Below are 27,044 nucleotides of genomic sequence, written 5' to 3' on the forward strand. Positions count from 1 at the left end.
CCACAGTACACAATGAAGCAAGGTCTCAGTCAAACCCAGAGCTCATCCGAACAGCTGCTCTGAGGAACCATTTGTCACAGCCCTCCAGGGCTGGGGCTATAGTCAGCCCTGCATTTATGGTTTTTTGAGGCTCTGGATTCTAGTCCTCACACTTGAGTGGCAAGCACTTCCCTGTCAGCCACCCCTCCCGAAGTCCAGATCTCTCCTGTCAGGTGGCATCAAGTTTGGGACTTATAGTCCTCTCCCTTCCTGACAAACCAGGCCTGTGTGGTGCTGTGCCCCTGGATGACGTTTTGTACGGACCACCGCTCTCAGCCCCTTATGGGTTCTGTTACTTCCTATTGCTGGGCCAGGCCTATGGTTTCCTTCACGAGAGGGCTTCCCTTGTTCTTACACAGGTACCCCTGAGGTCTCCCCGTTGCCCCACCTGTTACCTGGGCGTCCTCTTCAGTAACAATGAAGATGGGCTTCCCAGCCACCCCCACCAAGCCTTTGTCTGAATTCTGTATCAGAGCAAACAGATTCTGGGAGGTTCTGTGACTTTTTTCTTTTGCTTGAGGGGCCTGTTGTCATTTCACAAATCCCAAATCAGAGATGAAGGGCAGGTAAGAGTTGTCTGACCTGGGTATGCCCAAGGGTAGGCATTCATTTTGTAGGCACTCGCCATCATTTGTTAGGCCTGGGTCCTGGGGTTGAAAGGAATGAGCAGGCCTAGGATCAGCAGATAAAGGAGCTTTCTGCCAAGCCTGACAGGAGTTCAATCTCTGGGCCTGTGTGGTAGGAGAGAACCCAGCCCTGAAAGTTGTTCTCTGACCTACACGGGTGCCATGGAGTGTTCCTGCAGACGCACACACACTCACACACGCAGCATGACAAAATAAGAGAGAACAGACTGGGATCATTCCCAGACTGGATATAGCTAACATAATAGGGACAGCTGACTTTCTCTAGTGGAGACAGGTGCTCAGTTCTAGCTTCCTTCCCGACGTCTACACATATCTCCAGGTTTCATCCGGGCCTCAGCAACATCAGGGGAATAGAGAACTTCAGGGAAACAAGACAGGGTTCTGGGGACTGGAGGGACTGTGCCTGAGAAACACAGGAAGGGACCCCACAGGGGCGCAGAACTTGTGGGGAATTGTTGTGTAGTTATCCGTCCAGGTTGGATGTGGCCCCCTCCACTCTCCTTATGACTCACACCTTTCTCAGGGTCTCACTGACCTTGTCACATGACTTTTCCTGGGGGTGCCACCAGGAAAGAAACCATTTTACTCAAGTCCAGTTTTGTGGACCAGGCCATTTCTTGAGGTTACAGAGTATGGGCAGCTACAGCACCGAAGTGTGTCACCCACCCTCACCATTACGAGGAGAGTGTCCTCTCCTTCCACAAGAGCATGTTAGCGGCCCAATTTTGTGAGGTCATGTGTGAATGAACACAGTTGCTGACCCAACATGGCAATTTTCACTGCATAACACATATGAGGTCAGTCTGGGCTACTCCGTCTCAAGTTATTTATTTTTGAGAAAAGGCCTTTGTACATAACCCAGGCAGTACCAAAACTCACTATGTAGGGCAGGCTGGCCTCCAACTCAGAGATCTGCTGCCCTAATGCTGGGAGTAAAGGCGTGTGCCCCATGCCCAGCCAGAGGTTTTGGAAAGCTCTGAGGAAGGACGGTGAGGATCCAAGGAGACTCAGAGATGCTTGGGGTTGTGAAGAAGTGGGACCCCGGCCGACCCGGGAACCTGAGCGAAGGCAGGAGAGCCGGACACCCAAGGGGTGTGGGCCTCTGCCGGGCGGGAGCCATAGAGTGCGCGAGACGGAAGCAAAAGCCGGCGGTCGTCGTTACCAAGGCAACCCTCAGCCGGGTTCCGGCTGGCAGTGGAGAAGGCCAGTTTCGGGCAAGTCTCCGGGAAAGAGGGGCAGTGCATGGCGCTGATTGGTGACGGCTCCCGAGGGGGGGCGTGTCCTGGGGGCGGGGAAGAGAAGCGCTGTTTCCTAGACAACCCTCCACCGGTCCCTCGGTATCCGTTGAAAAGACTGTTTGGGGTGCGTCACGAGTGAGAGAGCGGTGCGCCGTGCCGATTGGTGAAAGATGCCTGCGGGGCGGTTCCGCAGGCGGTGCGCAGCGGTGATTGGCTGCTGGGCGTGAAGGGGCGTGGCGCCTGGGCCGGGGCGGTTGACTGATGCGCACGCGCGAGAACTCGGCTGTTCCTCATCGCAGCCCGGCCCGTCGCCCATGGCCGCCCCGCAGCGTCCCGTGCCGCCGCCGCCCGCCCCGCGCCGCCCGGCGCCCGCAGCTCCACTGGGCCGTGACACGAGCGACGTCCTGCAGCAGATCATGGCCATCACCGACCAGAGCCTGGACGAGGCTCAGGCCAGGTGCGGCGCCCAGGCAGGGAGGGGACGGGCGGAGGCGGGATGAGGATGGGGACGGGCAGAGGGAGTGGAGCCTGGCTTCGTGAGGAAAGGGGGCGTCGGGCTTATGGGGGTGAGGGCCCAGCCCTGGGACCCGGAGACGTTGGAAGAGCAAGTGATGTAGTCGTCTGATTGGCCGGGCCGGGACCGCGAATCTGCACTGAAGAGCTGAACTGGGGAGATTTGATGAAGGAACCGTTGAGAACCTTCAGAAATGGATATGGAGAGCTGGGTGGACCTTAAAGGGACTCCTCCTCCTCCTCCTCCTTCTCCTTCCCCTCCTCCTCCTCCTTCCCCTGCCCCTCCTTCCCCTCCTCCCCTCCCCCTCCCCCTCCCCTCCCCCTTCCCCTCTCCCTTCTCCTCCCCCTTCTCTTCCTTTTTTTCTGAGACAGGGTTTCTCTGTAGCCCTGGCTGTCCTGGAACTAGCTCTTGTAGACCAGGCTGGCCTCAAACTCAGAGATCCTCCTTCCCCTGCCCCCGAGTGCTGGATTAAAGGTGTGTGCCACCAACGCCCGGCTGGCACCCTTTTTTAACGTTTTGTTGTTGTTTTTTAAATGTGTATATGTGTGTGCGCCCGATGTGTGTGTTGGGGACTCAAGTTCTCTGGAAGAGTAACGAGTGTTGTACTTAACCCCTAAGCCATGTCTCCAACACCTCCCCTCCAAACGCTCCCGCTTTTACTACCAGGCTGGCCTCAAACTCGATATATAGTAAAAGATAACCTTGAACTCCTGATCATCCTGCCTACACCTCCAGAGTGCTGGGATGAGAACTATGTGCACCCATTGACCACACCCCAACGATTATTTTCCTTTGTGTTTGGGAGAGGACCCATGTTTCTCAGGCTGAAACTCAACATATAGCTCAGTATGTAGCCCAGGATAATCGTGAACTTGTGACTGTCCTACCTCAGCTTCCCTGAGTACTAGGAGGACACGCGTGCACCCCCAAACCTCCGGGTTGACACGGGGCTTTGAGCTTCTTAGGTACAATTGAGCCACAGCCAGCCAGGAGCCTTTTAAAAATGTTTCTTTCATGTGTGTGTAGGTGTATGTGTGGGTGTGATTTTGTGTGTGTGCACAAGCACACAATCCTGGTGCGTGTGTGTGTGGTTTGAGGTCAGTATTCACTGCCTTCCTGTCGTGCTGTGTTCTGTTTGTTTTTTGTTTGTGTAGGCATGTGTCTGAGAAAACTTGGGAAAGTCGGTTCTTTCCTTCCTCTATGTGGTTCATGTGATCAAATTTGTGTTGCTGATGTTGGCAACAACCACTTTTACCATGGAACCTGCGTCCAGGCTCAGGCTTTTGTATACTTATAGAATTGCTGCTTCAGAAAGATAAAAGAAACGTGTTGGCAGAAGCCCAGAATGGATTCAGTTCTTGGATAGGTCCTAGGAGTCATTATTTGATTACCTGTATTGTTTGTTTTTTGTTTTCCGAGACAAGGTTTCTCTGTATAGCCCTGGATTTTCTGGAACTCACTATGTAGTAGATTAAACTGGCCTTGAACTCACAGAGATTCTCCTGCCTCTGCCTCCCAAGTGCTGGGACTAAAGGAATGTGCCACCACTGCCCGGCTGGCTATTACTGTGTTTTTAAGACAGGGTTTCATTGAGCCCAGGCATGACAGATGAGCTGATGTCCTGGCATCCTTTTCTGTGTGATGTCCCCTAAACCCACAGCTCCAGGTGACATCTGTGTGACACCCCACACCCACAGCACCAGGGTTGCAGATGCCATCATGTCAAGCTTTATTATATGGTGCTAGGGAATCTGAACTCAGGTTCTTATGCTTCTAAGACAGACACCTTACTGACTGAGCCATTCCTCCAGTTTCTGAAGAAGCCCCTCCTTTTGAGGACAGGGGCGGGCAGGGTCTCACTCTGAAGATGAGGCTGCCCTCAAACTCAGAGATCACCCGTCTGTCTATAAGTGCTGACATTAAAGGCATGCATCTGACTTCAGAACCCATTTTTATTATTTTTTCATTTAAAAATTTAAGGATTGTTTTAAATGTATGAGTATCTTGTCTACATGCCTTTATGTGTACCATGTACTTGCCTGGACCCCTGGGAGGTCAGAGTCCTTGGAACTGGAGTTACAAATGGTTGTCAGTCACCATGTGGGTGCTGGAAACCAAACCCAGGTCTGATAATGACTATGTGATGGCAGTGTTCTAGGGCTGAAGTAGTCCTTGCTTTCACCTTCACGAGCTGGGGTTTGGGACAGAGACAGGAAGTGGAAAAGCACACACAGAGGAATTGTGACTGAGCTAAGAAAAGGACTGGCAAGCTGTGAGAAGCTATCTGGAGAAGGGACAGACCCTCACCAGATCCCAGGAGTCAGGAAAAGAGGGTCAAGTTTAGAGAGAACCTGAAGCCTTCTCACACAGTTACAGAGTTTGCGCCTCTCAGTAAGGGTTTAGGATTTTATTCCAGTTTTTCCTCATTTATGAAGTTTCTGTTTGTCTTTTGACACAGGGCTTCTCTGTGTAGCCCTGGCTGTCCTGGAACTCACTCTGTAGACCAGGCTGACCTTGAACTCACAGATCCACCTGCCTCTTCTTCTGAGTGCTGAGATTAAAGGCGTGCGCCACCACTGCCCAGTTAAAAATGTATTTTTAAATTCGTGTGTGAGAGCCTGCACAAATGTATGTATACCAAATACATGCCTGATGCCAGCAGAAGTCAGAAGAGGGCATCGGGTCCCCTGGAAGTTGTGAAGTGCCATGGGGTGCTGGGAATGGAGTCAGACGCTCTGCAAGAGCAGACAGTGTCTTCACCACAGCCATCTCTCCAGCCACCATTCCAGTTTCAATAGCAGAGAAAAAAAATCAAAGCAGGCTTGGTTGGTTGTTTGGTTTTGGTTTTTGAGACAGGGTTGTTCTGTGTAACAGTTCTTCTGGCTGTCCCAGAAATAGCTTTGGAGGTCAGGTTGGCCTCAAACTCAGAGAGATCTGCCTGCCTCTGCCTCCGGAGTTCTGGAATTAAAGGTGTGCAGTCAAAGCATTTTAAGACCATCTGTCCCACGTGCCCATACCAGTGTCAGGGCTGTGGAGATCTGCTTTACAAGGCAGTTTACTGTGCTTACACCTGCTAGGAGGATTAGCAAATAGAAAAGGGTTGGAGTCCTTTTGGAGCATGGGTGTTTATTGAAAGGGCCTGCTTTGAGGTGAGAGTGGGGTCTGACAGTATGTATCCTAGCCCTGCAGTGAGATCAGTTTACTAAGTAGAAGAACAAAAGCTACTTAGCACTTAGGGCTGGCAGTGCGGCTCAGGTGATAGAGCATCTCCCTCCAGTGTACTTGCAGGAGCCCTGGCTTTTGTCTTCAGAAGCGCATGAAGCTCACCTTGTTACATAGTGAGCCAACCTGAGATGCCGAGACCCTGCCTGCAGACACCCTACTTCTACTGAGATGCCTGAGACCCTGCCTGAGACACCCCACTTCTACTGAGATGCCGAGACCCTGCCTGCAGACACCCTACTTCTACTGAGATGCCTGAGACCCTGCCTGAGACACCCCACTTCTACTGAGATGCCGAGACCCTGCCTGCAGACACCCTACTTCTACTGAGATGCCTGAGACCCTGCCTGAGACACCCCACTTCTACTGAGATGCCGAGACCCTGCCTGAGACACCCCACTTCTACTGAGATGCCGAGACCCTGCCTGAGACACCCCACTTCTACTGAGATGCCTGAGACCCTGCCTGAGACACCCCACTTCTACTGAGCTCAGAACTCTGTGCTTCTGCTAGGCAAACGGACTTTTCCCTAGCTCTGTGCCGATGCTGCGTGTGGTTTTACAGCCTCTCTGGGTAGTTAGGAATGCTGTCCTGCTCCAGCTCAGGTCATCAGCACTTTTACTACACCCCAGCCATCTCACCAGCCATTATTCCACGACCCGGACTGGGTTTTCCTGCACGTCTGTAGTCTGTCCAGCATCTCTCCCTCACAGCATCCGCCCTTCCATTATCCTGCTCTCTGGGCACCGTTCAGGTGCTGGGGAATCAGGAGCCCTAGTGCTCGCCTGAGTTGTGAGACTGTCTAGTGTATATGGAATAGGAGTTGCTCCACAGAGGAGATTGGAGCCAGACCAGGAGAGGCTTTCCTGTGAGCTCCTCAGTTAGCCCCCAAAAGAGGGAGGGTTTGCTGCACTTTGAATTATCAAAGCTCCTGGCAACCAACAGTCATAAACTGTCATGGCATTGAAGAGAGTCTATGGTTCTCAACCTATGGGTCGAGACTCCTTTTACAAGGGCCTAATATCAGATATTTATAACTCACAACAGTAGCAAAATTACAGTTATGGAGTAGCAATAAAAATAATTTCATGGTTGGGGTCCCCACAGCATGAGGAACTGTGTGTATTAGAGGGTCACAGCACCAGGAAAGTTGAGAACCATGGTCTTGAAGGGTTAAACTCTGGGGAGAGAAGAGATGAAACACAGAACTGTCTCTGCTAAAGGGACATTTTGATGTGTCCTGGGGAACTGCCTGTGTCCCGTTCTGGAAAGGGAGCTGCCGAAGAGCTGAGCCCTGCTCAGGTGTGGCCTTCAGGCACCTTGGGCCCAGCGCAGCCCCAGGACCGAGCCTTGTGAGCTTCTGCTGTGTCCCAGTGGCCAGCGCTCACGAAGGAACGCGAGTGCTTGTCTCACGTTTTCAGGGTGCCTGTCTGCTTTAAGGCTAAGCAGTTAGTCTTGGTTATGTTTTTATTGTGAGTGTGCATGCATGTGGGTGTGGGGCAGCACACTTACGGAGGTCAGAGTAAGTTTACAGGAGTCAGCTCTTTCTCACCTTGTGGCTTCTAAGGAGCAAACTGAGGTCACCCAGCTTGGTGGCAAGGGCCTTTGCCACTGAACCATCCCGTCACCACCTCCTGATGTCTTTGAACTGTAGTTGTCTTTGAAGATTTATTACTTTTTATTCTATGTGTATGTTTTGTTTGCACATATATATATGTACCACATACATGCCTGATGCTTGCAGAATTAGAAGAGGGCATTGGATTCCGTGGAGCTGGAGTTACGTGAGCCACCGTGTGGGCGCTGGGAACTGAACCCTGAGCCATCTCTGCAGCCCCTTGGGTTTTGTTTCTTTGAGATAGAATCCACTATTTGACACTGATCTAGAATTCTCCGTGTGGACCAGACTGGCCTTGAACTCACAGAGATCCACCTGCCTCTGCCTCCCGAGTGCTGAGATGAAAGATGTATACCACCACTGCCTGGCTTCATGTTGCCAGTTTTTAATCAGTAAGCTGGACATGAAGACTAGAGCAGGAAAAAGTGAGTTCAAGGCCAGCTGTATCAAAAAATAATAAGATTGGAGAGGAGACTATTATTCTTTAGCTGTTAAAATACTTGTGAAAACTAGTCACTTACACTTTTTTTGTGTAGCTTTTGAGACTTTGGAAGCTTCTGGTTCCCTTCCTTCTTTGGACTTCAAGGCTCGGAAGATCCCTTTAGTCGTGAGAAAGGTTCAGTCTGTAGGCATTTCAACTCCAGAGGCAACTCAGCTTGGCTGTATTTTCCTCACAGCATAGCCTGCCCTCTGTTGTGGGGTTCTGTACCCAGTGACTCAACCCACCTTAAATTGAGAATCCATTAAGGGGCTGGCAAAATGGCTGCCTGCTGCCAAGTCTGTACCTGAGTTCAGTCCCGGGACCAGCACAGTGGAGGAACAGCGCTGAAAGTCGTCTCTGCCCGCCACACACGTGCCTTTGTGGCTTGCACGCATGTGCGTGCTATGCCAGGTTTGCTGAGCCCACAGACCAACGCAGGGAGACCACCTCTGATGCAGAAGCAAAAGGTTCCATATGTTCAACGTGGCCAACTTGGTCTCTTTCCAAGGTGGAGGAAATGAGATCCCAACCAGCCAAAAAGAGAAGCTTTTAAGGGGCAGACCATAAGGTTGAAGGCCACAAATTTCAGTCTCCATAGTTACTTAAGGTCAAACAAAGTACAGAGTCAAGCAGTAACTATGTATTTTAAGGAAGATACATTTGAGTGAGATAAGACAGGGCCTGGGTTTGCAGGGTTATGGGGTCACAGGGTCTGTTAGCTATCCCCTGGACCAAGGGATCTTTATGGTCCAGGGGACCTTTATGACCAGCAATTAGCAAGGAATGTTAAGAGGAGTGGGGGACAGTCACCTCCCCTTCTCTGAGAGCAGGGGCTCAGGCCAGCCATGGCACTCCTGATTAAAGAGTTAAATTTTCCTTTACCAATAGAAGTTCCCTTTCTCTATAGATTTAGGTCCAAGTTTTTAAACTCTTATTAATTTTAATTTTTGGTCCCTCAGTACGTACACATCCACAGCAAGTGTAGTATAATAGTAGAAAGGAAATATATTGAAGGGGATCACTGTATGACGTCAACCTTTATAGAGTAAGCTCCAGGACAACTTGTGCTGCATGCTACTTCTTATCACTCGAAACAACAGCAACAGCAGTACACACACACACACACACACATGCAGGAGAAGAAGACAGGGAGACAGAGATAGGATTAGGAGGTGCATGCCTGTAATCTCAGCATGTAGAGGCTGAAGCCAGAGGATCAGAAGTTCAAGATTACCCTTAGATTCGTAAGGTATTCTAGACCAGCCTGAGCAACTACATGGGGAATTCCAGGAAAGCCTAACTACTTAACCTTACCCTCCACCCCCAAAAAGAAACAAAACTTGGTACATCCTAACATCCTGTACTTCTCCCCTGACAGTTCTCTAAACAGCACTGGATACAGCAACTGTGAAAGTGTCATCTGCACACTGGATACTATAAATAATCGGGATATCATTTAAAGTACACGGCACACCTTTAATCCCAGCACTCGGGAGGCAGAGGCAGGTGGATCTCTGAGTTTGAGGCCAGCCTGGTCTACAGATAGAGTTCCAGGATAGCTTCCAAAGCCATAGAGAAACCCTGTCTGGGGGTGGGGGGAAGAGTACTTGCTCTTGTGGAAGACCTGGGTTCAGTTCCCAGCTCCCCCATGTTGACTCACCTTTCAAAACTACAACTCCAAGGAATCCAGCACCTTCTGACCTCCATGGGCACTAGGCATGCATGCATAAATACCCATAGGGAAAACACCCATAACCATAAAAATAAATCCAAAAACATTTTTAAGTGAAGTAAACGTGTGTAATGAATTTTCAGTTCCCATGCCCCCACCTCCCGAGTGCTGGGAAGACAGGCCCACGCAGTTCAGGGTTGCTTTTTCTATTTCTGTGGAAGACTGACACTGGAATTTTGATGGGGATGACACTGAATCTGCAGATTGCATATAGTAGTATCGCTGTTGTCACAGCACTCCAGTGACCCAAGCACACAGGAGGTTTTCCTATCCTCTGCTTTCCTCGGTGTCTTTCCTTAGTGTGCTCAGACTGCTCCCCATTCATTGATGAGCAGTTTCTAAAGGTTATCAGTTTAGGACCGAGGACTCTGGAGTTCTCTTCTCCAGGTCCTTGGTTGGTGTTTGAGTCATGGTTCTTCTGAACATCTCTAGAGAGTCCTGGGCCCTCCCCATGGCAGTGTGTGCTGGTTGTGTTGTTTTCTTTTGTTTTTCGAGACAGGGTTTCTCTGTAGCCATGGATGTTCTGGAACTCACTCTGCTGGCCTGCCTCTGCCTCCCCAGTGCTAGGATTAAAGGCATGCACCACCACTGCTCAGCCAGAAGGCTTGACATCTTCAAGTAATCTCAGTTGCTAGGAGCCAGGGAGCGTCCACTCAACAAAAGCTGACAGACTCATAGTGATGAGATGCCTAAGAATTCGGTGTGAGACTCACCTGGGAATTGTTCAGGGGTGACTCGGGGCAGTCTAGTGGCTGTTGAAAACAGAATGGTTGATGGTTGTCTGGAGACGCAGGCCTCACACTGTGGCAAAGGCAACTTATCATGTCCATCTGAGTGTTTGACAGAGCGGCTCGGGTGTGCTGAAGCACAGAAGGCAGCTGCAAATTCCAGGCCAGTGAGGGCTGCTTCCTGCTTCCTGTCAGCACTGGGCACAGGGCTCCCTGGCACCTTGCCTGCCCACACCCCCTTCTCATGGGGACCATTTTTTTACAATGTTATTGTATCCAAGCGTATAATGTTCGATATTAATGACATTTGAACAGTGTGTCTGGTTTCTTTCCCCTCCCAGCAGCTTCCTCACCCCTGACTGTTGACTCTCCTCGAGTCTAAGAGCACCCCTCCCGTCCTTTCTCTCCACCCCGTAGACCTCTCTGTTCTCCTGTGTGGAGTTCTCGGCTTACTCACTGTTTTCATGTATGCATGAATATAGTACAGGAAGAAGAGCCCACTGCTTGTGCCTCTTTTTTAAACTAAGTAGTGTGCGCGTATTTTGAGGGTGTGCAAGCATGTGGTGGTCAGGAGCCATTTTGCTGCTGGAATCTGTTCTTCCCTCTTACTGTGGACTCTGAACCTTGAACTCCGGTCATCAGGCTTGGCAGCATACACTTTTACCATTGAGCCACCTGAGTTTTTGTCACCCCAGTTAATGCTGTCCTTTCCAGAGCCATCCATTTCCTTGCAAAAATCACAACGTTATTTTTCTTTGCAGCTGAATAATATTCTATTGTGTGTATGTACCACTTTTTTAAATTTATTTTTTGCTTTATTATTTTATTGTATGTGTATGGGTGTGTTTCCTGCATGCTTACCTGTGCAACACTGTGTGTGCCTATGCTCAGGGAGGCTGGTGAGGGCATTGGATCCCCTGGAACTAGAGTTAGATGGTCATTAGCCACCATGTGGGTGCTGGGACCAAACCTGGGTCCTCTGGAAGAGCAGCCAGTGCTCTTAACCCCTGAGCCGTTTCTCCAGCCCTATACGACATTTATATTCATTCATCTGTTGAGGGACACCTAGGCTGGCTCCATTGTCTTGCCATCAGGAATAGGGGACCAGTGAGCATGGATGACAGGTGTCTCTGTGGCAGGGTACAGAGTCCTTTGGGTAATTGACCAGGAGTAGTATAGCTGGGTCATACGGCACTCTGTCTTTAATGTGTGGGAGTGTGTGAGAGTGTGAGTGTGTGCGTGCGCGCGCTTGCTCACGTAAGCAAGCAAGCGTGTGTGTGTGTGTGTGTGTGTGTGTGTGTGTGTGTGTGTGTGTGTGTGAGAGAGAGAAGGAGGGACACACAGAGAGACAGAGAGATACATACATACATACATACATACATACATACATACATACATACATTCTGGGAGCACTCAGTTCTTCAGAGAATGTGAGGCTCAGTGTAAACTTGGAATTTTCCAGAGTCAGATAACAGTATGAGAGGATCTCTTTAATCTAAATCTGTGGTGGATAATTTCAGATTTGAAGTTTCCTTTATCCACACTTTTCTGGGATTGAACACGTCTTTATGTTGCAAGGCAAGTACTGAGCTATCAACTGAGCTATCTCTCCCCTCGCCTCCTTTTGACGGAAGCCATACCTCACTTCCTTCTTAGAGACGCTTAGACATGATCAAGTGCCAGACATCGGACAGTCCCATGGGCTTGAAAGCGCATCTCCATCTTCCCATGCCCCTTCTCATGCTGCCTTGGTCCCCAAAGCCTAGAGAGGAATGCGCTGAGGGACTTCAGAGGGGACGGTTATGGCATGTGACCAAGTGGAGCCTGACTCTGAAGGCAATTAGAAATGTCGTCAAGGGAAGTGAGTGCCACCGTGCAGGGTGCATGCAAGCAGGCATACATGCCAAAGCAGACACAGCACAAATGGATACAAAGTGGTTCCATAGAGCCTCGATGCCCTTCAGAGGGGAATCAAGCTGGGTGGTGGCGGCCATGCCTTTAATCCCAGCATTGGGAGGCAGAGGCAGGAGGATCTCTGTGAGTTTGAGGCCAGCCTGGTCTATAGAACGAATTCCAGGACAACCTCCAAAACTACAGAGAAATCCTGTCTCAACCCCCCACCCCAAAAAAAAGAAAGAGAAAGAAACCCAGAGGGGAATCAATGGGGGAGACCACCTGTCTCAACCACTGTCCATCTGAAGTTGCTAAGTGAGACAGAAAACATGTTTTGGTGTGTGTGAGCGTGAGTGCATATCTCTGTGTGTGCACGCACTCATTCCTGTGTGTGTGTAGAAAGGTCAGGTGTCCTGCATTATCACCCTTTACCTTATTCCTTGTAGATAGGGTTTTGTAGCATGAGAAATAAAAACCCAGAGACAGATATTGGGGTTTAAGCTGAAGATCAGAGAAGCAAAGCAGCAGCCACTAGACAGCTCTTACCTCTACCAAGGCTGAGGCAATTCTGATCTCAGTGTGGCTGGAGACTGAATACCCTCCTGTCTTATACATCTCTCTAGAGCTGGGATTAAAGGCATGAGCTCTGTTTCTCTTTTAGACTGATTCACTCTCATGTAGCCAGGGATAGCCTTGAACTCACAGAGATCCATCTGCCTGAGTCCTGGGATTAAAGGTTTATGCCACCCCTGCCTGACCTCTATGGCTGACTAGTGTGACTGACTTTGCATTCTGACCTTCAGTGGCTTTATTAGATCATAAACAATATATCACCATAATTCCCCTTTTTTGTCCAATACAAAAAAGAAAGCTATAACTAATATAAGAAACATCATGTACAGTAAGTAAAATAACTATATACAATATATACAGGCAATAAGTACATCAACAATTTCTAGTCCATTTGCATTTGACAAATTCAGAAAAAATACTCCAATATCTGTCTAATATTGGTGAGTCCAAAAGGTTGTACCTAATTCACTTTTTATTCTAATTTGCATTATCAAATTATCCTTTAAAGTCTTTCAACCTTTTATACTTTGCACCTCTTTAATGAGTTTCTTTTCTGAGTCTGGTAAACAAGGGAAACTATAACTGTAACTATCTAGTCTCCCTGAGAGACCGAAAAAAGGAAATAATATTAACTGAGTATGCAGTAGGTGCGAGCAAGCAACTTCCAAAAAGTGTGAGAAGTAACAGGAACTGTTGGCCTCCTGGACAGTCGCCCGAGGCTCCTCTGCAGTGCGGGGCATCTTCAGCCTACTGGCCTAGCATATCTGACAGGCTTTTCTGTGAAGCAGGATTTTCTGAAGGACTGTCTTGCCTTGTCTTGGTAAGGTTTGCAGTCACTCTCTTTTGTGTCCTGCTTATCCAGTTGGGACAGCACACTGTCAGCAGTCGAGGCGAGGGCACTTCCTTGCTCAGTGACTTACTCTTGCCACAAAGAAAGTAAACCCCATATGGAGTTTCTTTGATGCCCATCATCTTCTCTCTCTGAAGTAGACTGATGCAGCCAGGAGCAGATATGTCTCACTGTCATAAAAAAAAAAGAACCTATGTTATTAAAACATGTTAAATGCCATATTCTGTAGATCTCTGAAATGTTTGAAGATGACCTGGCTTTCTAAATTATAAGTCTGTTTGACCTTGTAAACATACCTAATATGACTACCAATTTGATTGTAATAGGTGACTAATTACTAACCTGCATTTCTTTATTACCGTAAATAGTTAGTAATAATAAATTTCAAGGACTAGAAATTTGCATTACATTATTATTTTTTTGTTTTTTTACGAGACAGGGTTTCTCTGTTTTGGAGGCTGTCGGTCCAGCCTGGCCTCGAACTCACAGAGATCCACCTGCCTCTGCCTCCCGAGTGCTGGGATTAAAGGCGTGCGCCACCACCGCCCGGCTTTTGCATTACATTTTTAAATGAACTGTGTAGGTGCAATACCTTGAACAAGATTAGAAGCATTTATACAATATGTTTTAACAAATTAACCTCAAATTTATGTCAATATATAAAATTTGTATACAATTTTCAATCCAAAGTAAAATATTTAAAACTAGTAGTTACTTTGGTCGAGAGGTTTGAGACAGAATTTCTCTGTAGCTTTGAAGCCTGTCCTGGCACTTGCTGTGTAGACCAGGCTGTTCTCAAACTCAGAGAGATCCACCTGCCTCTGCCTCCTGAGTGCTGGGATTAAAGGTGTGCGCTCCCACCTTCCAGTTTAGTAGTTGCTTTTTCAAAAGTAGATTCAGTAATCTACCTTTTATCCTATCACATCTGTATCCCCCCTTTTTTCAAAACAAGATCCCTGAATCGAATCTCCTTTGTCTTTTTTTCCTGACCATTATCAGTAACAACTTGTAACCAACCAACCCTAAATAATGACAAATATCCATAACCTATTGAATGACCAAAAACCACCCACCCCATCTCTTGGGAATCTGGGTGTCATGTTCTTAAAGTTACTTCCTGCTGTCTGTGGGTAACGTCATCTTTAGGGGATCCTGAAAATAAATTTTTGGGTTAATTGTCAAGTCCTGGAAGAGGTAGCTGTATCAATTGTTCACTAGACCAGGCTGGCCTTGAATTCACAGAGATCCACCTGTCTCTGCCTCCTGAGTGCTGGGACTAAAGGCGTGCACCACCATCTTAACTATATCAATTGTTATCCAGTCTCTACATAATGGCAACGTGCAGGGATTTTCTCAAGTTCTGGCTAGAATAGTCTGTGACACTGGATCATCTTAGCTGGCCTCCTCAAAATTGTTCTGAGCAGTTTGTAGTCCAAAGCTGATCTTTAGTTGGTGTTTCCACCCTGCACTGAGGAGTGTCTTTAGTCACATGTTAGGACTACGTATCCTCCTCCTGCCTCACTTCCCAGTGTTAGGGCTGTGAAACAAAAGGACCAAATAAAGCCCCACATGTGAAGGACCAAGAAAATCATTTTAAAACTGATGCTGGGCTGCCTTTAAAAATCCTCTTAAGGGCTGGAGAGATGGCTCAGTGGTTAAGAGCACTGGCTGCTCTTCCAGAGGTCCTGAGTTCAATTCCCAGCACCCACGTGTTGGCACACAGCACCCAGGGGTGTAAGCCTAGCAACATGAGTTCAGTCTTAGAAGCCATGTAAAGGCAGAAGAAGAGAACCAACTTCACATTTATGCTGTGGAGGAATGGACATGTACACACACACACACACACACACACACTCACACGTGCAGGCATGCACATGTACACATGCACGCACTCACCAACAGGGCTGAAGAGATGGCTCAGCATCGACCCCATTTTCCGCCTACAGTCTCTTCAGTCTCAGGTTGACTGAGGAACATCAGCTCTCTGTTGGGGTGTGGCAAATCACAGCCACACTAGCAGGTAAAATTTACATACATTACCATAAAATCTACAATATAGATTTTTCACTACAGTGGGGTACAGGCCAAGGGGAGGGTGCCTGCCTAACAAGCATAAGGTCTAGTTATATCTCAGTACTACAAAAAGATGATATTAAGTTAATAGCCAGGTGTGGTGGCACACACGTATTACCCCATCACTCGGGAGGCAGAGGCAGACGGATCTCTGTGAGTTTGAGGCCAGCCTGGTCTACAGAGCGAGTTCCAGGACAGCCTCCAAAACAATACAAAGAAACCCTGTCTCAAAAAACAAAAACAAAACAAGACAAGTTTCTTCTCTGCGTAGCCCTGGCTATCCTGGAACTTACTCTGTAGACCAGGCTGGCCTTGAACTCACAGAGATCCGCCTGCCTCTGCCTCCCGAGTACTGGATTGAAGGCGTGCGCCACCACCACCCGGCGTTAACTTTTACTTTGTATTTAATGTGTGGGTGCTCTGCCTGCATGCGTGTATGTGCCACGTGTGTGCCTGCAGAGACCAGAAGAGGGCGCTGAGTCTCCCGAACTGGAGTCACAGATGGTTTTGGGCACCATGTGGGTGCTGGGAACGGAATCTGAATCCTCTGGAAGAGCAGTTGGTGCTCTGAGAAGTCTTCCCAGCCCTCCAAAATCAAATAATAAGCGATAAAGGAGTAAATTTGTGACCTCAGAGCTTTGCTGTGTTAGGGATCTGGGCAAGGATCCCACAAGCTGTCCAGGAGTGGCCTGGGGTGTCCTGCCTTCTTCCCACCTCGCATGGTTACTGACAGTCTAGCTTCTGCTGTTGTTAGCCTCAAGCCCTGACCCTCAACTCTTAGTTCCACCCTAGATGCCACCCTTGCCTGAGAGAGCTGCTGCGGCTTCTCATCAGCTAAGTGAAGCAGGAGGTGAAATGACAGCCTCCTTTAGAGCCACAGGTTCTGCTTGGAGTCAAGGAGAGAGAGTGGCATGGACATACACATCTTAGGTTTGACAAGTAAATGACGTCATCCCTTCTGATAACACTCTGGACTCAGAAGTCAGCTTCACTAGACTATGGTTCAGTGATCTGTAGGCAGCTGCTTGGGACACGGCCCAGTAATAGGCACAGGTTTACAGTTCCTCAGTGAAAGGCCAAGGGTGTGGCTCAGAGGCATAGCCCTTACCCAGAATCCTCCAGTGGGAGAATAGGGATATGAGTCAGTGGTAATGTTCCTGCCTACAATCTCAGGCTGGAGAACATAGAGTGCTTGCCTGGGTTTTAGTTTCTGTGGAGGCCATCCTCAGCTAGGGAGTGCGTTCAAGGTCAACCTGAGCTGCAGGAGACCCTGTTATAAAAGGGGGATGGGCAGGAGAGATGGCTTAGCTGTTAAGAGCATTTGTTGTTCTTGCAGAGGATCTAGATTCAGTTCTCATCATCCACATAGGGTTCCCAACCCTAACTCCAGATCCTCTGGATCTGAAGCCTCTTCTGACTTCTGTGGGCACCAGGCATGCACATGGTACACATACATACATGTAGCCACAACATTCATACACATAAAATTCATCAAAACATTTATTAAAAATAGACCCATTCTGAGCTAGATAGATGGCTCAGTTAGGAGTACTGGCTGCTCTTCCAGAGGACATAGGTTCATACCCAGCACCCACATGACAGAACACAACTCTCTGTAACACCAGCTCTAAGAGATCTGACTCTCTTAGATACACATGCAGGCAAAACACCAATGTGTGCTCACACACTCTTGCACACGTGTGCGTGCATACACACACACACACACAAAACCCATCTTGCCAGTGGCACACACCTTTAATTCCAGCACTCAAGAGGCAGAGACAGGAGGATCTCTGTGAATTTCAGGACAACCAGAGGTACACAGAGAGACCCTGTCTTGGAAAAAAAAAGACCCATCTTTAAAAATTTAACATGTTACACACACACACACACAGCAGCAGCAGCCGCCACGTCACTTGTGACTGTCCTTGTCTAGATTTGTTTGGTTTTGGCTTTTGAGATACTGTGTGTAGTTCTTACGATCCTGGGACTCACCCAGTAGACCAGGCTGGCCACGAAAACAAAGATCCACCTGCCTCTGCCCCTTGAGTACTGGGGTTACAGGTGTGCACCACCATGCCCGGCTGAATAGTCTTTATAAAGATGTGTTTTAGGCCTGGTGGTAGTGGCAAATGCCTTTAATCCCAACACTCAGGAGGCAGCCTGGTCCACAGAGAGAGTTCCAGAACAGCCAGGACTACACAGAGAAACCCTGCCTACAAAAACAAACAAAGATTTATTTATTGTATATTTATGTGCCTATGTGTGTCCTGTCTCTGTGAGTGTTTTCTCCCCGAGGTCCAGCTCCATCCAGACTGGACAGGAAACATCTGTTTGAATTAAGTGTAGCAGATGACACACATGGAGATGACCGTTTCTGAAAGAAGTTTGCTCACGGCTCCCCATAGGAGGAGCATCCCGTACCACGCACAGCCATGGCCGTAGGTGTGTCTGTCCCTCTGTGTTTGTCTAGGCAGAGGCCCAGACCTTTGGTAGGGTTTTCTCCAGAATGAACTGGATGGGCTAGGCAGGCCAGTTTGAGGCACCTGGAGCTGGATGGAGTAGATATGTGCTCTACTGTGGGTCACAAGGAGTGTCTGTTTGTCTAGGACCTGGGACATGATGAGTAAGGACAGGGAAAGGCTTGGTGGTGTGCAAGATGAGAGTTGTTGGAGTTTGAAGTAGCTGGTGTGCTTGCGGAAGGCAGTTTTGCTGTCTAGGAGTTAGCTGACCCCAGCCAAGCCTCACGCTGCAGAATGGAAGCCCAGCTGCCTCCTTACTTGATGCTGTCACCTGCCACACTTAGGACAACATGGGCGCCTCCTCTTCCTTACACTCTCCCCTCTGTGCCTGCTCACTCCCACTCTAGGAAGTCCCCTTCTCCTGCCATGCTTTTCCTTGGTCCCTCCTCACTAGCACTTGGGTCCCACTGTCTTCCATGTGACCTGCAAGCGTCTCTGAGCTTTAATCTGGGACCCTGTCTCCTCCAGCAGAGATTTCCTCAGATCTCCAGTGACTCCCCAGCCCTGTGCTAGTGCTGCTCCAGCCTACAGTCCTGGCAAGGGCCGCGCCTGTGCACTGATGACGCCTGCTCCTGTGCACTGTGCCTGTGCACTGGTGACGCCCGCGCCTGTCCACTGACTCTCTGATCCAGGTCCCGTACCATGCACAGCCCAAATGAGAGATGCTGGTTGCCTTGGTGTTTTCTTCCACCCAAAACCTCTCACCACTTTACATAAAGTTTCTGCAGGCCTGTTCCCCACATTAAATGTCTGTTATTGTGTCTATGCTGAGCCCCTGGCTAGCTGCATCTCAGTCCTGTTCAGGTCTGATGGCCTCCACAGTGGGTCCCCTGGCTCCTCCTTCCTGAAGTCTAACCTCCTAAGCACAGTAACTGCTATTTTTTTTCCTGAGACAGGTTCTCTCTGTAGTCCTGGGGCTCACTATGTAGACCAGGATAGCCTTGAACTCACAAAGATCCACCTGCCTCTGCCTCCTGCCTGAGTGCTGGGATTACAGGTGTGTGCTAACCCATCCAGCCCACAAAATAGATTTTTAAAATGTATTTTAGACTGGCGTGGTTGTCCATGCCTGTAACCCTAGCAGACAGAGGACTGAGAGAGATGAGTCAGGAGTTCAAGGCCAGCCTGAGCAATTTAGCAAGATGCTGTCTCAAATGGAAAAAGTAAAAAGGACTCCCCATGTAGTTCAGTGTAGGGGTTTGCCCAGTGTTGTAGGTGCTCTGGGTTTCATTCCAGCACACATACACACAATAATTTGAAATACAAATATTTGGTTCCTGCTTATAATCCAAACATTCCGGAATGGGAGGCAGAAGAACAGGAAGTCCCTGCCTAGCCTGAGCTACATGTCTCAAAAGAACCAAAAATTTCAAAAATTACATTTCAGCCCAGCACATGACATATACCTGCGGGCTGAGGCCAGGAAGCCCCTTAAGCCCGGGAGTCTGAGGCCAGCCCAGGCTACACATCAAGATCTCATATGAAAGCAATAAATAAATAAGTGTTTTTCATGTACGGCTAGGCAAACAGGTCAAAGGAATAGAATTGAGACAGGGTCTCCTGTCACCCCATTCCCAGGATGACCTTAGCTTCTGATCCTCCTGCTTCTATCCGCCCCCTAAATTCTGGATTGCGGATGTACACCCCCCACCTGGCTCCTGTGGTGCTGGGATCAAGGCCCTGGGTAAGCTCTACTGGTCGAGCGGCTTCCCCAGAAAGCAAAGAGGTGTTTGTCAGGTGCACCGAGACCTTCGGTGGGGAAAGGATAGGCGCAAGCAGTGGAGTGGCCCTGGAGTCTGTCCCCGTGGGATTTCTATTGCTGTGACAACCACCATGATGGAAAGCAGCTGGGGAGGACAGGTTTATGTCTGCTCACAGCTCAGTCATAATGCCATTCAGGCTTCCCTCCAGAAGGGTCTGATGGAGGAGGCGTCCTCTCCGCTGAGGACCTCTTCATCAGATGGGAGCCTGGCCCTGTGGGCAGAAGACTGACAGTACAGCCCCTCATCGCATTGCATACCATGGCTCAGCCAGGACACTGGGCGGGGGGCGAGGGTCCACAGTGGAGCAGTGGCATAGCGTGTGGGGGAGCTGGCTGCTTCAAGAGAGAGAGACACGCACACAGGGAGAGACAGAGACAGAGACAGATACACAGACACACACACATACACACACAGGGAGAGACAGAGACAGAGACAGATACACAGACACACACACATACACACACAGGGAGAGACAGAGACAGATACACAGACACACACACACACACACACACAGGGAGAGACAGAGACAGAGACAGATACACAGACACACATACACAGGGAGAGACAGAGACAATACACAGACACACACACACACAGGGAGAGACAGAGACATACACAGACACACACAGGGAGAGAGACACACACAGGGAGACACAGAGACAGATACACACACACACACACGGAGAGAGATACACACAGAGAGAGACACACACATAGGGAGAAAGACACACACAGGGAGAGACAGAGACAGATATACACACACACACACACACAGAGACAGATACACAGACACACACACACAGGGAGAGAGATACACACAGAGAGAGAGACACACAGGGAGAGAGACACACAGGGAGAGACAGACAGATACACACACACACACACACACAGGGAGAGAGATACACACAGGAAGAGACAGAGACAGATACACAGACACACACACACAGGGAGAGAGATACACAGAGAGAGAGACACACACAGGGAGAGAGACACACACAGGGAGAGAGACACACACAGGGAGACACAGAGACAGATACACACACACACACAGGGAGAGAGATACACACAGGAAGAGACAGAGACAGATACACAGACACACACACACACACAGGGAGAGAGATACACACAGAGAGAGACACACAGGGAGAAAGACACACACAGGGAGAGACAGAGACAGATATACACACACACACACAGAGACAGAGACAGATACACAGACACACACACACACAGGGAAAGAGATACACACAGGGAGAGAGACACAGGGAGAGACAGATACACACACAGGGAGAGAGATACACACAGGAAGAGACAGAGACAGATACACAGGCACACACACACACACACAGGGAGAGAGATACACAGAGAGAGACACACACAGGGAGAGAGACACACACAGGGAGACACAGAGACAGATACACACACACAGAGACAGAGACAGATACACAGACACACACACACACACACACAGGGAGAGAGATACACAGAGAGAGACACACACAGGGAGAGAGACACACACAGGGAGACACAGAGACAGATACACACACACAGAGACAGAGACAGGTACACAGACACACACACACACACAGGGAGAGAGATACACACAGGGAGAGACACACAGGGAAAGAGACACACACAGGGAGAGACAGAGACAGATACACAGACACACAGAGACAGACACACACAGGGAGAAAGACACAGAGACACACACAGACAGAGAGACAGAGAGACACATACACACAGAGACAGAGAGACAGAGACACACACACACACACAGACACACACACACACAGAGATAGAGACAGAGAGACACATACACAGAGACAGAGACACACACACAGAGACAGACACAGCGACACACTCAGAGACAGAGACACAGAGACACACACAGGGAGAGAGAGACACACACAGAGAGAGACACAGAGACACAGGGAGAGAGACACACAGAGATACAGACACACAGGGAGAGAGAGACACACACATACACACACACACACAGAGAGGTCAGATGTCTAAATATAAGAGCTAACTTTGTATAACTTGCTTTTTGAGACAACATCTTACTCAGGCTCTCCTGACACTTAGCGTGGCCTGTCTGCCACCTGAGTGCCAGAACTACAGGCGTGAACCACCACCCCTAGCCAACTTGTGAAACATTTAGAAGTGTTGACGCACGCCTTAACCTGGAGTTAGGCAATGATTTATTAGAAACAAAACTCAGCTGGGCTTCTCAGCACTCAGGAGGCAGAGACAGGTACATCTCTGAGTTCAAGGCCAGCCTGGTCTCAACAGTGAATTCCAGGACAGCAGAAAACAAAGCAAACAAATAATACTTAAATCCCAATCAAAAATCCAAAGTAGGTCATTTAGATTTTATCTAAATGAAAAATCTGGATCCAGGCAAGGTAGTATGTATCCTCTGTGATCCCAACACCAGAAGGTTTAGTTGCAGGATTGGGAGATAGGGCACGAAGATGCTACCTAAAAATAGTCAAAAAACAGACCCCCTGACCCTGTCCTCTGACGTCCACGTGTGCACTGCACTTCTCATACACGAACACATAATCATGGCAAAATCTAAGTAAATAGGGCCTGAGAGCTCTGGCTGCTCTTCCAGAGGATGCAGGTTCAGTTCCCAGCACCCACACGGCAGCTCACAGCTGTTCGTGACTCTAGTCCTAGGGCATCCAGCAAACACCCTCTTCTAGCTTCCCCAGGCACCAGGCACACACGTGGTATATAGACATACATTTAAATAAATAAATAAACAAACCATCAAAACCCTATCCAGGAAGTAAAAAAGACCCCTAGAAAGGAAGAGAGGTGCCTATCATAGCCAAATAACTGACAAACGGAAGCCGATAGACAGTAGTTATTAAAACTCACCCGGCAACAGCACCCCAGTTGATAGATGGGCAGGGCTGGGGCAAGAGCTCTAAGCCCTCTTCCGGCTCCCATGGGCACTATGCAGACATGCTGCATAAACACAAATGCAGACAAAACACATACATAAAAAATACATTTAAAAGCCGGGCGTTGGTGGTGCACACCTTTAATCCCAGCACTCGGCAGGCAGAGGCAGGTGGGTCTCTGTGAGTTCGAGGCCAGCCTGGTCTACAGAGTGAGTTCTAGGACAGCCTCCAAAGCCACAGAGAAACCTTGTCTCGAAAAACCAAAAAAAAAAAAAAAATACATTTAAAGAATCAAGTTAGCCGGGCGGTGGTGGCGCACACCTTTAATCCCAGCACTGGGAGGCAGAGGCAGTCAGATCTTTGTGAGTTCGAGACCAGCCTGGTCTACTGAGCAAGTTTCAGGACAGCCTCCAAAACAATACAGAGAAACCCTGCCTCGAAGGAAAAAAAAAAGGTCAAGCTAAGTCAGTCTTGGTGATTCACACCTTTAATGAGGTAGAAACCAGTGAGTCTGTGAGTTCAAGACCACTCTGGTCTATATATCAAGTTCCAGGACAGCCAGGGCTACACATTGCGACCCTGCCCCAGAAAACCAAAAATAGTCCAAGTTCAAGGTCATCCTGATCTACAAAGTAAGTTTCAGGACAGCCAGGAATATACAGAGAAGCCCTGTCTGAAATACGATGACATTAATCTACAGTTCTATTGCAGCATATGGACAGTCTTGTGTAGTTTTACAGCCACATTGCCTTAACACCCAGAGTGGAAACAGACCAACTCTTATCAAGATGACTGATGGCTGAGTGGTTCACGTGGTAGAACACTTATCCTAGCATCTCAGAACTCCAATTGAAGCAGAAGGATTGGGAATACAAGGCTATCTTTGGTTGCGTAGGGAGTTGAAAGCCTGTACTTGAGACAGTACCTTGGGAAAAGGGCTAAGAGGGCTGCAGAAATGACTCAGTCATTAAGGGTACTTAACACGTATGGTGGCACAGACCTGAAATTCCAGAATTCAGGAGGTAAAGGGGGATCAGAAATTCAAGGTCGGGCGTTGGTGGCGCACGCCTTTAATCCCAGCACTCGGGAGGCAGAGGCAGGCGGATCTCTGTGAGTTCGAGACCAGCCTGGACTACCAAGCGAGTTCCAGGACAGCCTTCAAAGCCACAGAGAAACCCTGTCTCGAAAAACCAAAAAAAAAAAAAAAAAAAAAAAAAAGAAATTCAAGGTCATCCTCAACTACATGGAGTTGAAGGTGGCCTGGACTGCATGCGAGTCTCAGAGAAGGGTGGGTGAGGCTATGGCTCGGCAGGTAAGGGCACTCAGTGAGCAACCCTGAGAAAGGACCTGAGTTCAGAGCTTGGCACCATCCTGACAAGCCAAGTATGACCTCAAACGTCTTGGCCCTCCTCTCTCTGAAGTGCAGGGATGACAGTGTGCAATGTGGCCTTTCTTTCTAATTTGTTGAGACAAGGTCTTACTGTGCAGCCCTTTCTTGCCTGAACTCATTATGTCAACCGTGCTGGCCTCAAACTCTCAGAAAGCCACTAACATTTCTGTTGCTGTTGAGCAGGGGTCTCCCTGGTAGCCCTGGCTAGCATGGGATGCAGAGTAGGCAGTCTGTGAGGTGGCAGTCTACCAGGCTTAGCCTCTAGAGTCCTGGGATTTAAGGCTCATGCCACCATGCCCAGCTCCAAACATTTCTGATCCAGTAAAGTTGATAATCAAAGTTCAGCATCACAGATTACACATTCCTGTTTTAATTTTACATGAATCAAAGTGACGTGGCATACTTTGCCCTGTCTTTACAGGGTGTGACCAGTGTCACAAGACCTGGCTGGGCCTAGTTTCTTGGGAAGGAGGACCCTGTTCCCTACAGGCTAACTCCCTCACCACACCTCTGCTGCCTCTTTCAGAAAGCATGCCCTGAACTGCCATCGGATGAAGTCTGCTCTCTTCAGCGTGCTCTGCGAGATCAAGGGGAAGACAGGTAGGCAGTGCTAAGACTGTCTGCTCCTGCCTCATGTGCCGCACCCTCGGCCCCTCCACGCTCACAGTTCTGCCATCTTTCAAAATTCAAACAACAGAATTTTATTCTCACCCACGTGTCCAGGGTTATCCCCATGGATGTCTTCTACCTTCACAAATATTTGTGTTTAAGAAGTGGGTGGTTTCCTGGGCGTTGGTGGCGCACACCTTTAATCCCGGCATTCGGGAGGCAGAAGCAGGCAGATCTCTGTGAGTTCGAAGCCAGCCTGGTCTACAGAGCAAGTTCCAGGACAGGCTCCAAAGCCACAGAGAAACCCTGTCTCGAAAAACCAAAAAATAAAAAATAAAAGAAGGGAGGTAGTACACAGGACCATGGTGTCCTCTAGGCCCAGGTTGCTTCACAGAGCCATGTTTGGATCCATGGCCCAGCAGCAACCAGGGTGTAAGTTAATGCCCATGGCTCCTGTTACCACCAGGGGCTGTGCAGATGCCCAGGGTCTGGACAGATACCTGAGACCATGTTGGTGTCCAAGGCCTTGCTGCCACTGATGCCATACTGATCTGGACGGCCTGTGCTACCACTGGGGCCATGGTGATATCCAGGCCTGGGCTGCGTCTGTGGTCCTGCTGTAGCTGGTATCTGGAATGATAGCCATGACCCTGGTACCATGCATGTTAAAACTCAAGGGCCATGCTGACCCAACGCTGGAGCTGGCTCTGCCCCTCACTGGACACTGCAGCAGGAGAACTGTCCCCTCCAACTCAGGAGAGACGGCCCCCACCCCCACCATAGGTGTGGGGAGCTGGCCCTGAGAGCATGGGCTAGGAGAGCTGGCCCTGCCCTCACCTGAGGGGTCAGTTCCAGTGACCCAGGCCCACATCCTGGGCCTTGGATTGGCTTACTTCCTGGGCTCCTGTCTGGCGCGCTGGAGCATGCACAGGGACCGGCCTGGCAGAGCAGCCGCGGCGTCTCCATGACTCAGGGCAGCCGCGAGAGGGCTGAGAGCAGTTTCGGTGAGGCTCCACCAATGAAGCTGTGCCAGAGGCCTTGAGCCAGGCCAGTGACTCACTGCAGTGGACACTTTGTGGGCGGAGCTGTTTGGACAAGGGGCACACTGCCTGACACACCACAGCGCCCAGTGCCACCAGGGTGAATGAGGAGTTATTGGAGACAGAGGACGGAAGTGGGGTTTCCTTGTTTGTTTGTTTTTAGTTGGTTTGGTTGGTTGATACTGCTCGGGCAAGGGGAGGATATGGAGGGCTTGGGAGGTGAGCAGGTTTGGGTGCATGCTATGAAATTCCCAAAGAATCATAAAGAGTCATGTTGAAGAAGAAGGAGAAGAAGGCGGTGGCATGGGCTAGCGGGACAGCTCAGTCCATAAAGGCACTTGCCACTCACCGTGTCCAACCTGAGCTCCATCCCCTCGGTGGAAGAAGAGAATTGGCTCTGACCTCCATATATATGTGTCGCGGTACATGTCCACATCTCACAAATAAAGAAGCGTGCTTAAATTCGATGTAAAAATTAACAATAATTAAAAGGGAGGAATCCTAGCACCTCTTGAGGAAGATCAAAAATTACAGCTTAAGATCTAGGCCGGAAAACATGAGTTCCTGTCTCAAAAAAGAAACAAGCAAATGAAAAAAGGTGTGGTTGGGGACATGGCTTAGTGCTTAAGTCGCTTGCCATGCAAGCATGAACTGGAGTTCAGATTCCCAGACCTATGTAAATATGAGGCTGGCCTGGGAGCTGCCTGTAACCATAATGAGATGGGATCCAGGGTCGAGCTGCCTGTCTAGACTAGTCAGATCATGAGTGATGGGTTCAAGTGAGAGCACTTAACTCAGTGTGTAAAGGGAGGGGCTGCAGAGATGGCCCAGGGTTTAGAGTGCTGGTTGCTCTTACAGAGGGCCTAGGTTCAACTCCCAGCACCTTTGTGATGACTCACAGCCTCCTGTAACTCCAGTTCCAAGGGGTATGAAGCTGTCTTCTCACCTTGCAAGCAGGCAGATCTCGTGTGCACAGACATGCATGTAGGTAAAACACCAATACCTTATAAATCAAGGAGAGCATTGATACCAACCATGGACCTTCTCTGTCTCTGACTCTGTCTGTCTGTCTCTCTCTGTGTGTCTCTCTCTGTCTCTATCTCTCTGTCTGTCTCTCTGTCTGTCTCTCTCTCTGTGTCTCTATCTCTCTCTGTCTCTGTCTCTCTCTGTGTCTCTATCTCTGTCTGTCTGTCTCTGTCT

The 27,044-nt window shown here is 49.2% G+C and overlaps 1 protein-coding gene and 1 long non-coding RNA gene across 9 annotated transcripts in view; one reads left to right on the forward strand and one right to left on the reverse strand.

Moving 5' to 3' along the window:
- The first annotated feature begins 2,173 nt into the window (after positions 1-2,173).
- The window catches only part of Pbx4 (PBX homeobox 4), a 39,869-nt gene continuing 14,998 nt past the window's right edge, over positions 2,174-27,044 (forward strand). Inside the window, exons 1-2 of one of the 6 annotated variants that reach the window (XR_005875949.1) lie at positions 2,174-2,381; positions 24,722-24,795. Coding sequence is in view for 4 of the 6 variants with exons in the window: in XM_040742034.1 (XP_040597968.1) it covers positions 2,239-2,381; positions 24,722-24,795 (217 nt within the window). In the remaining 2 variants the exon portion in view is untranslated. Of the gene's footprint in view, positions 2,382-17,894; positions 18,054-24,721; positions 24,796-27,044 lie in introns of those variants that run through there. The other 5 variants (XM_040742034.1, XM_013125325.3, XM_021223056.2 and 2 more) reach the window with 5 other exon arrangements.
- LOC121139112 lies at positions 13,072-25,850 on the reverse strand. 3 transcript variants are annotated; one of them, XR_005875952.1, is made up of 4 exons: positions 25,305-25,850; positions 22,780-22,869; positions 15,432-15,548; positions 13,072-13,705 (listed from the first exon to the last, which is right to left on the reverse strand). It is a non-coding gene; the product is annotated as an uncharacterized LOC121139112 (long non-coding RNA). The 3 variants fall into 3 exon arrangements; XR_005875953.1 differs by lacking the exon at positions 13,072-13,705 and having other exon boundaries at positions 14,659-15,548; positions 25,305-25,434; positions 25,642-25,850; XR_005875951.1 differs by lacking the exon at positions 13,072-13,705 and having other exon boundaries at positions 14,659-15,548.

The sequence above is a fragment of the Mesocricetus auratus genome, unplaced genomic scaffold, assembly GCF_017639785.1.
Source record: "Mesocricetus auratus isolate SY011 unplaced genomic scaffold, BCM_Maur_2.0 Super-Scaffold_6731, whole genome shotgun sequence".
In the NCBI taxonomy this organism is placed as follows: domain Eukaryota; kingdom Metazoa; phylum Chordata; class Mammalia; order Rodentia; family Cricetidae; genus Mesocricetus; species Mesocricetus auratus.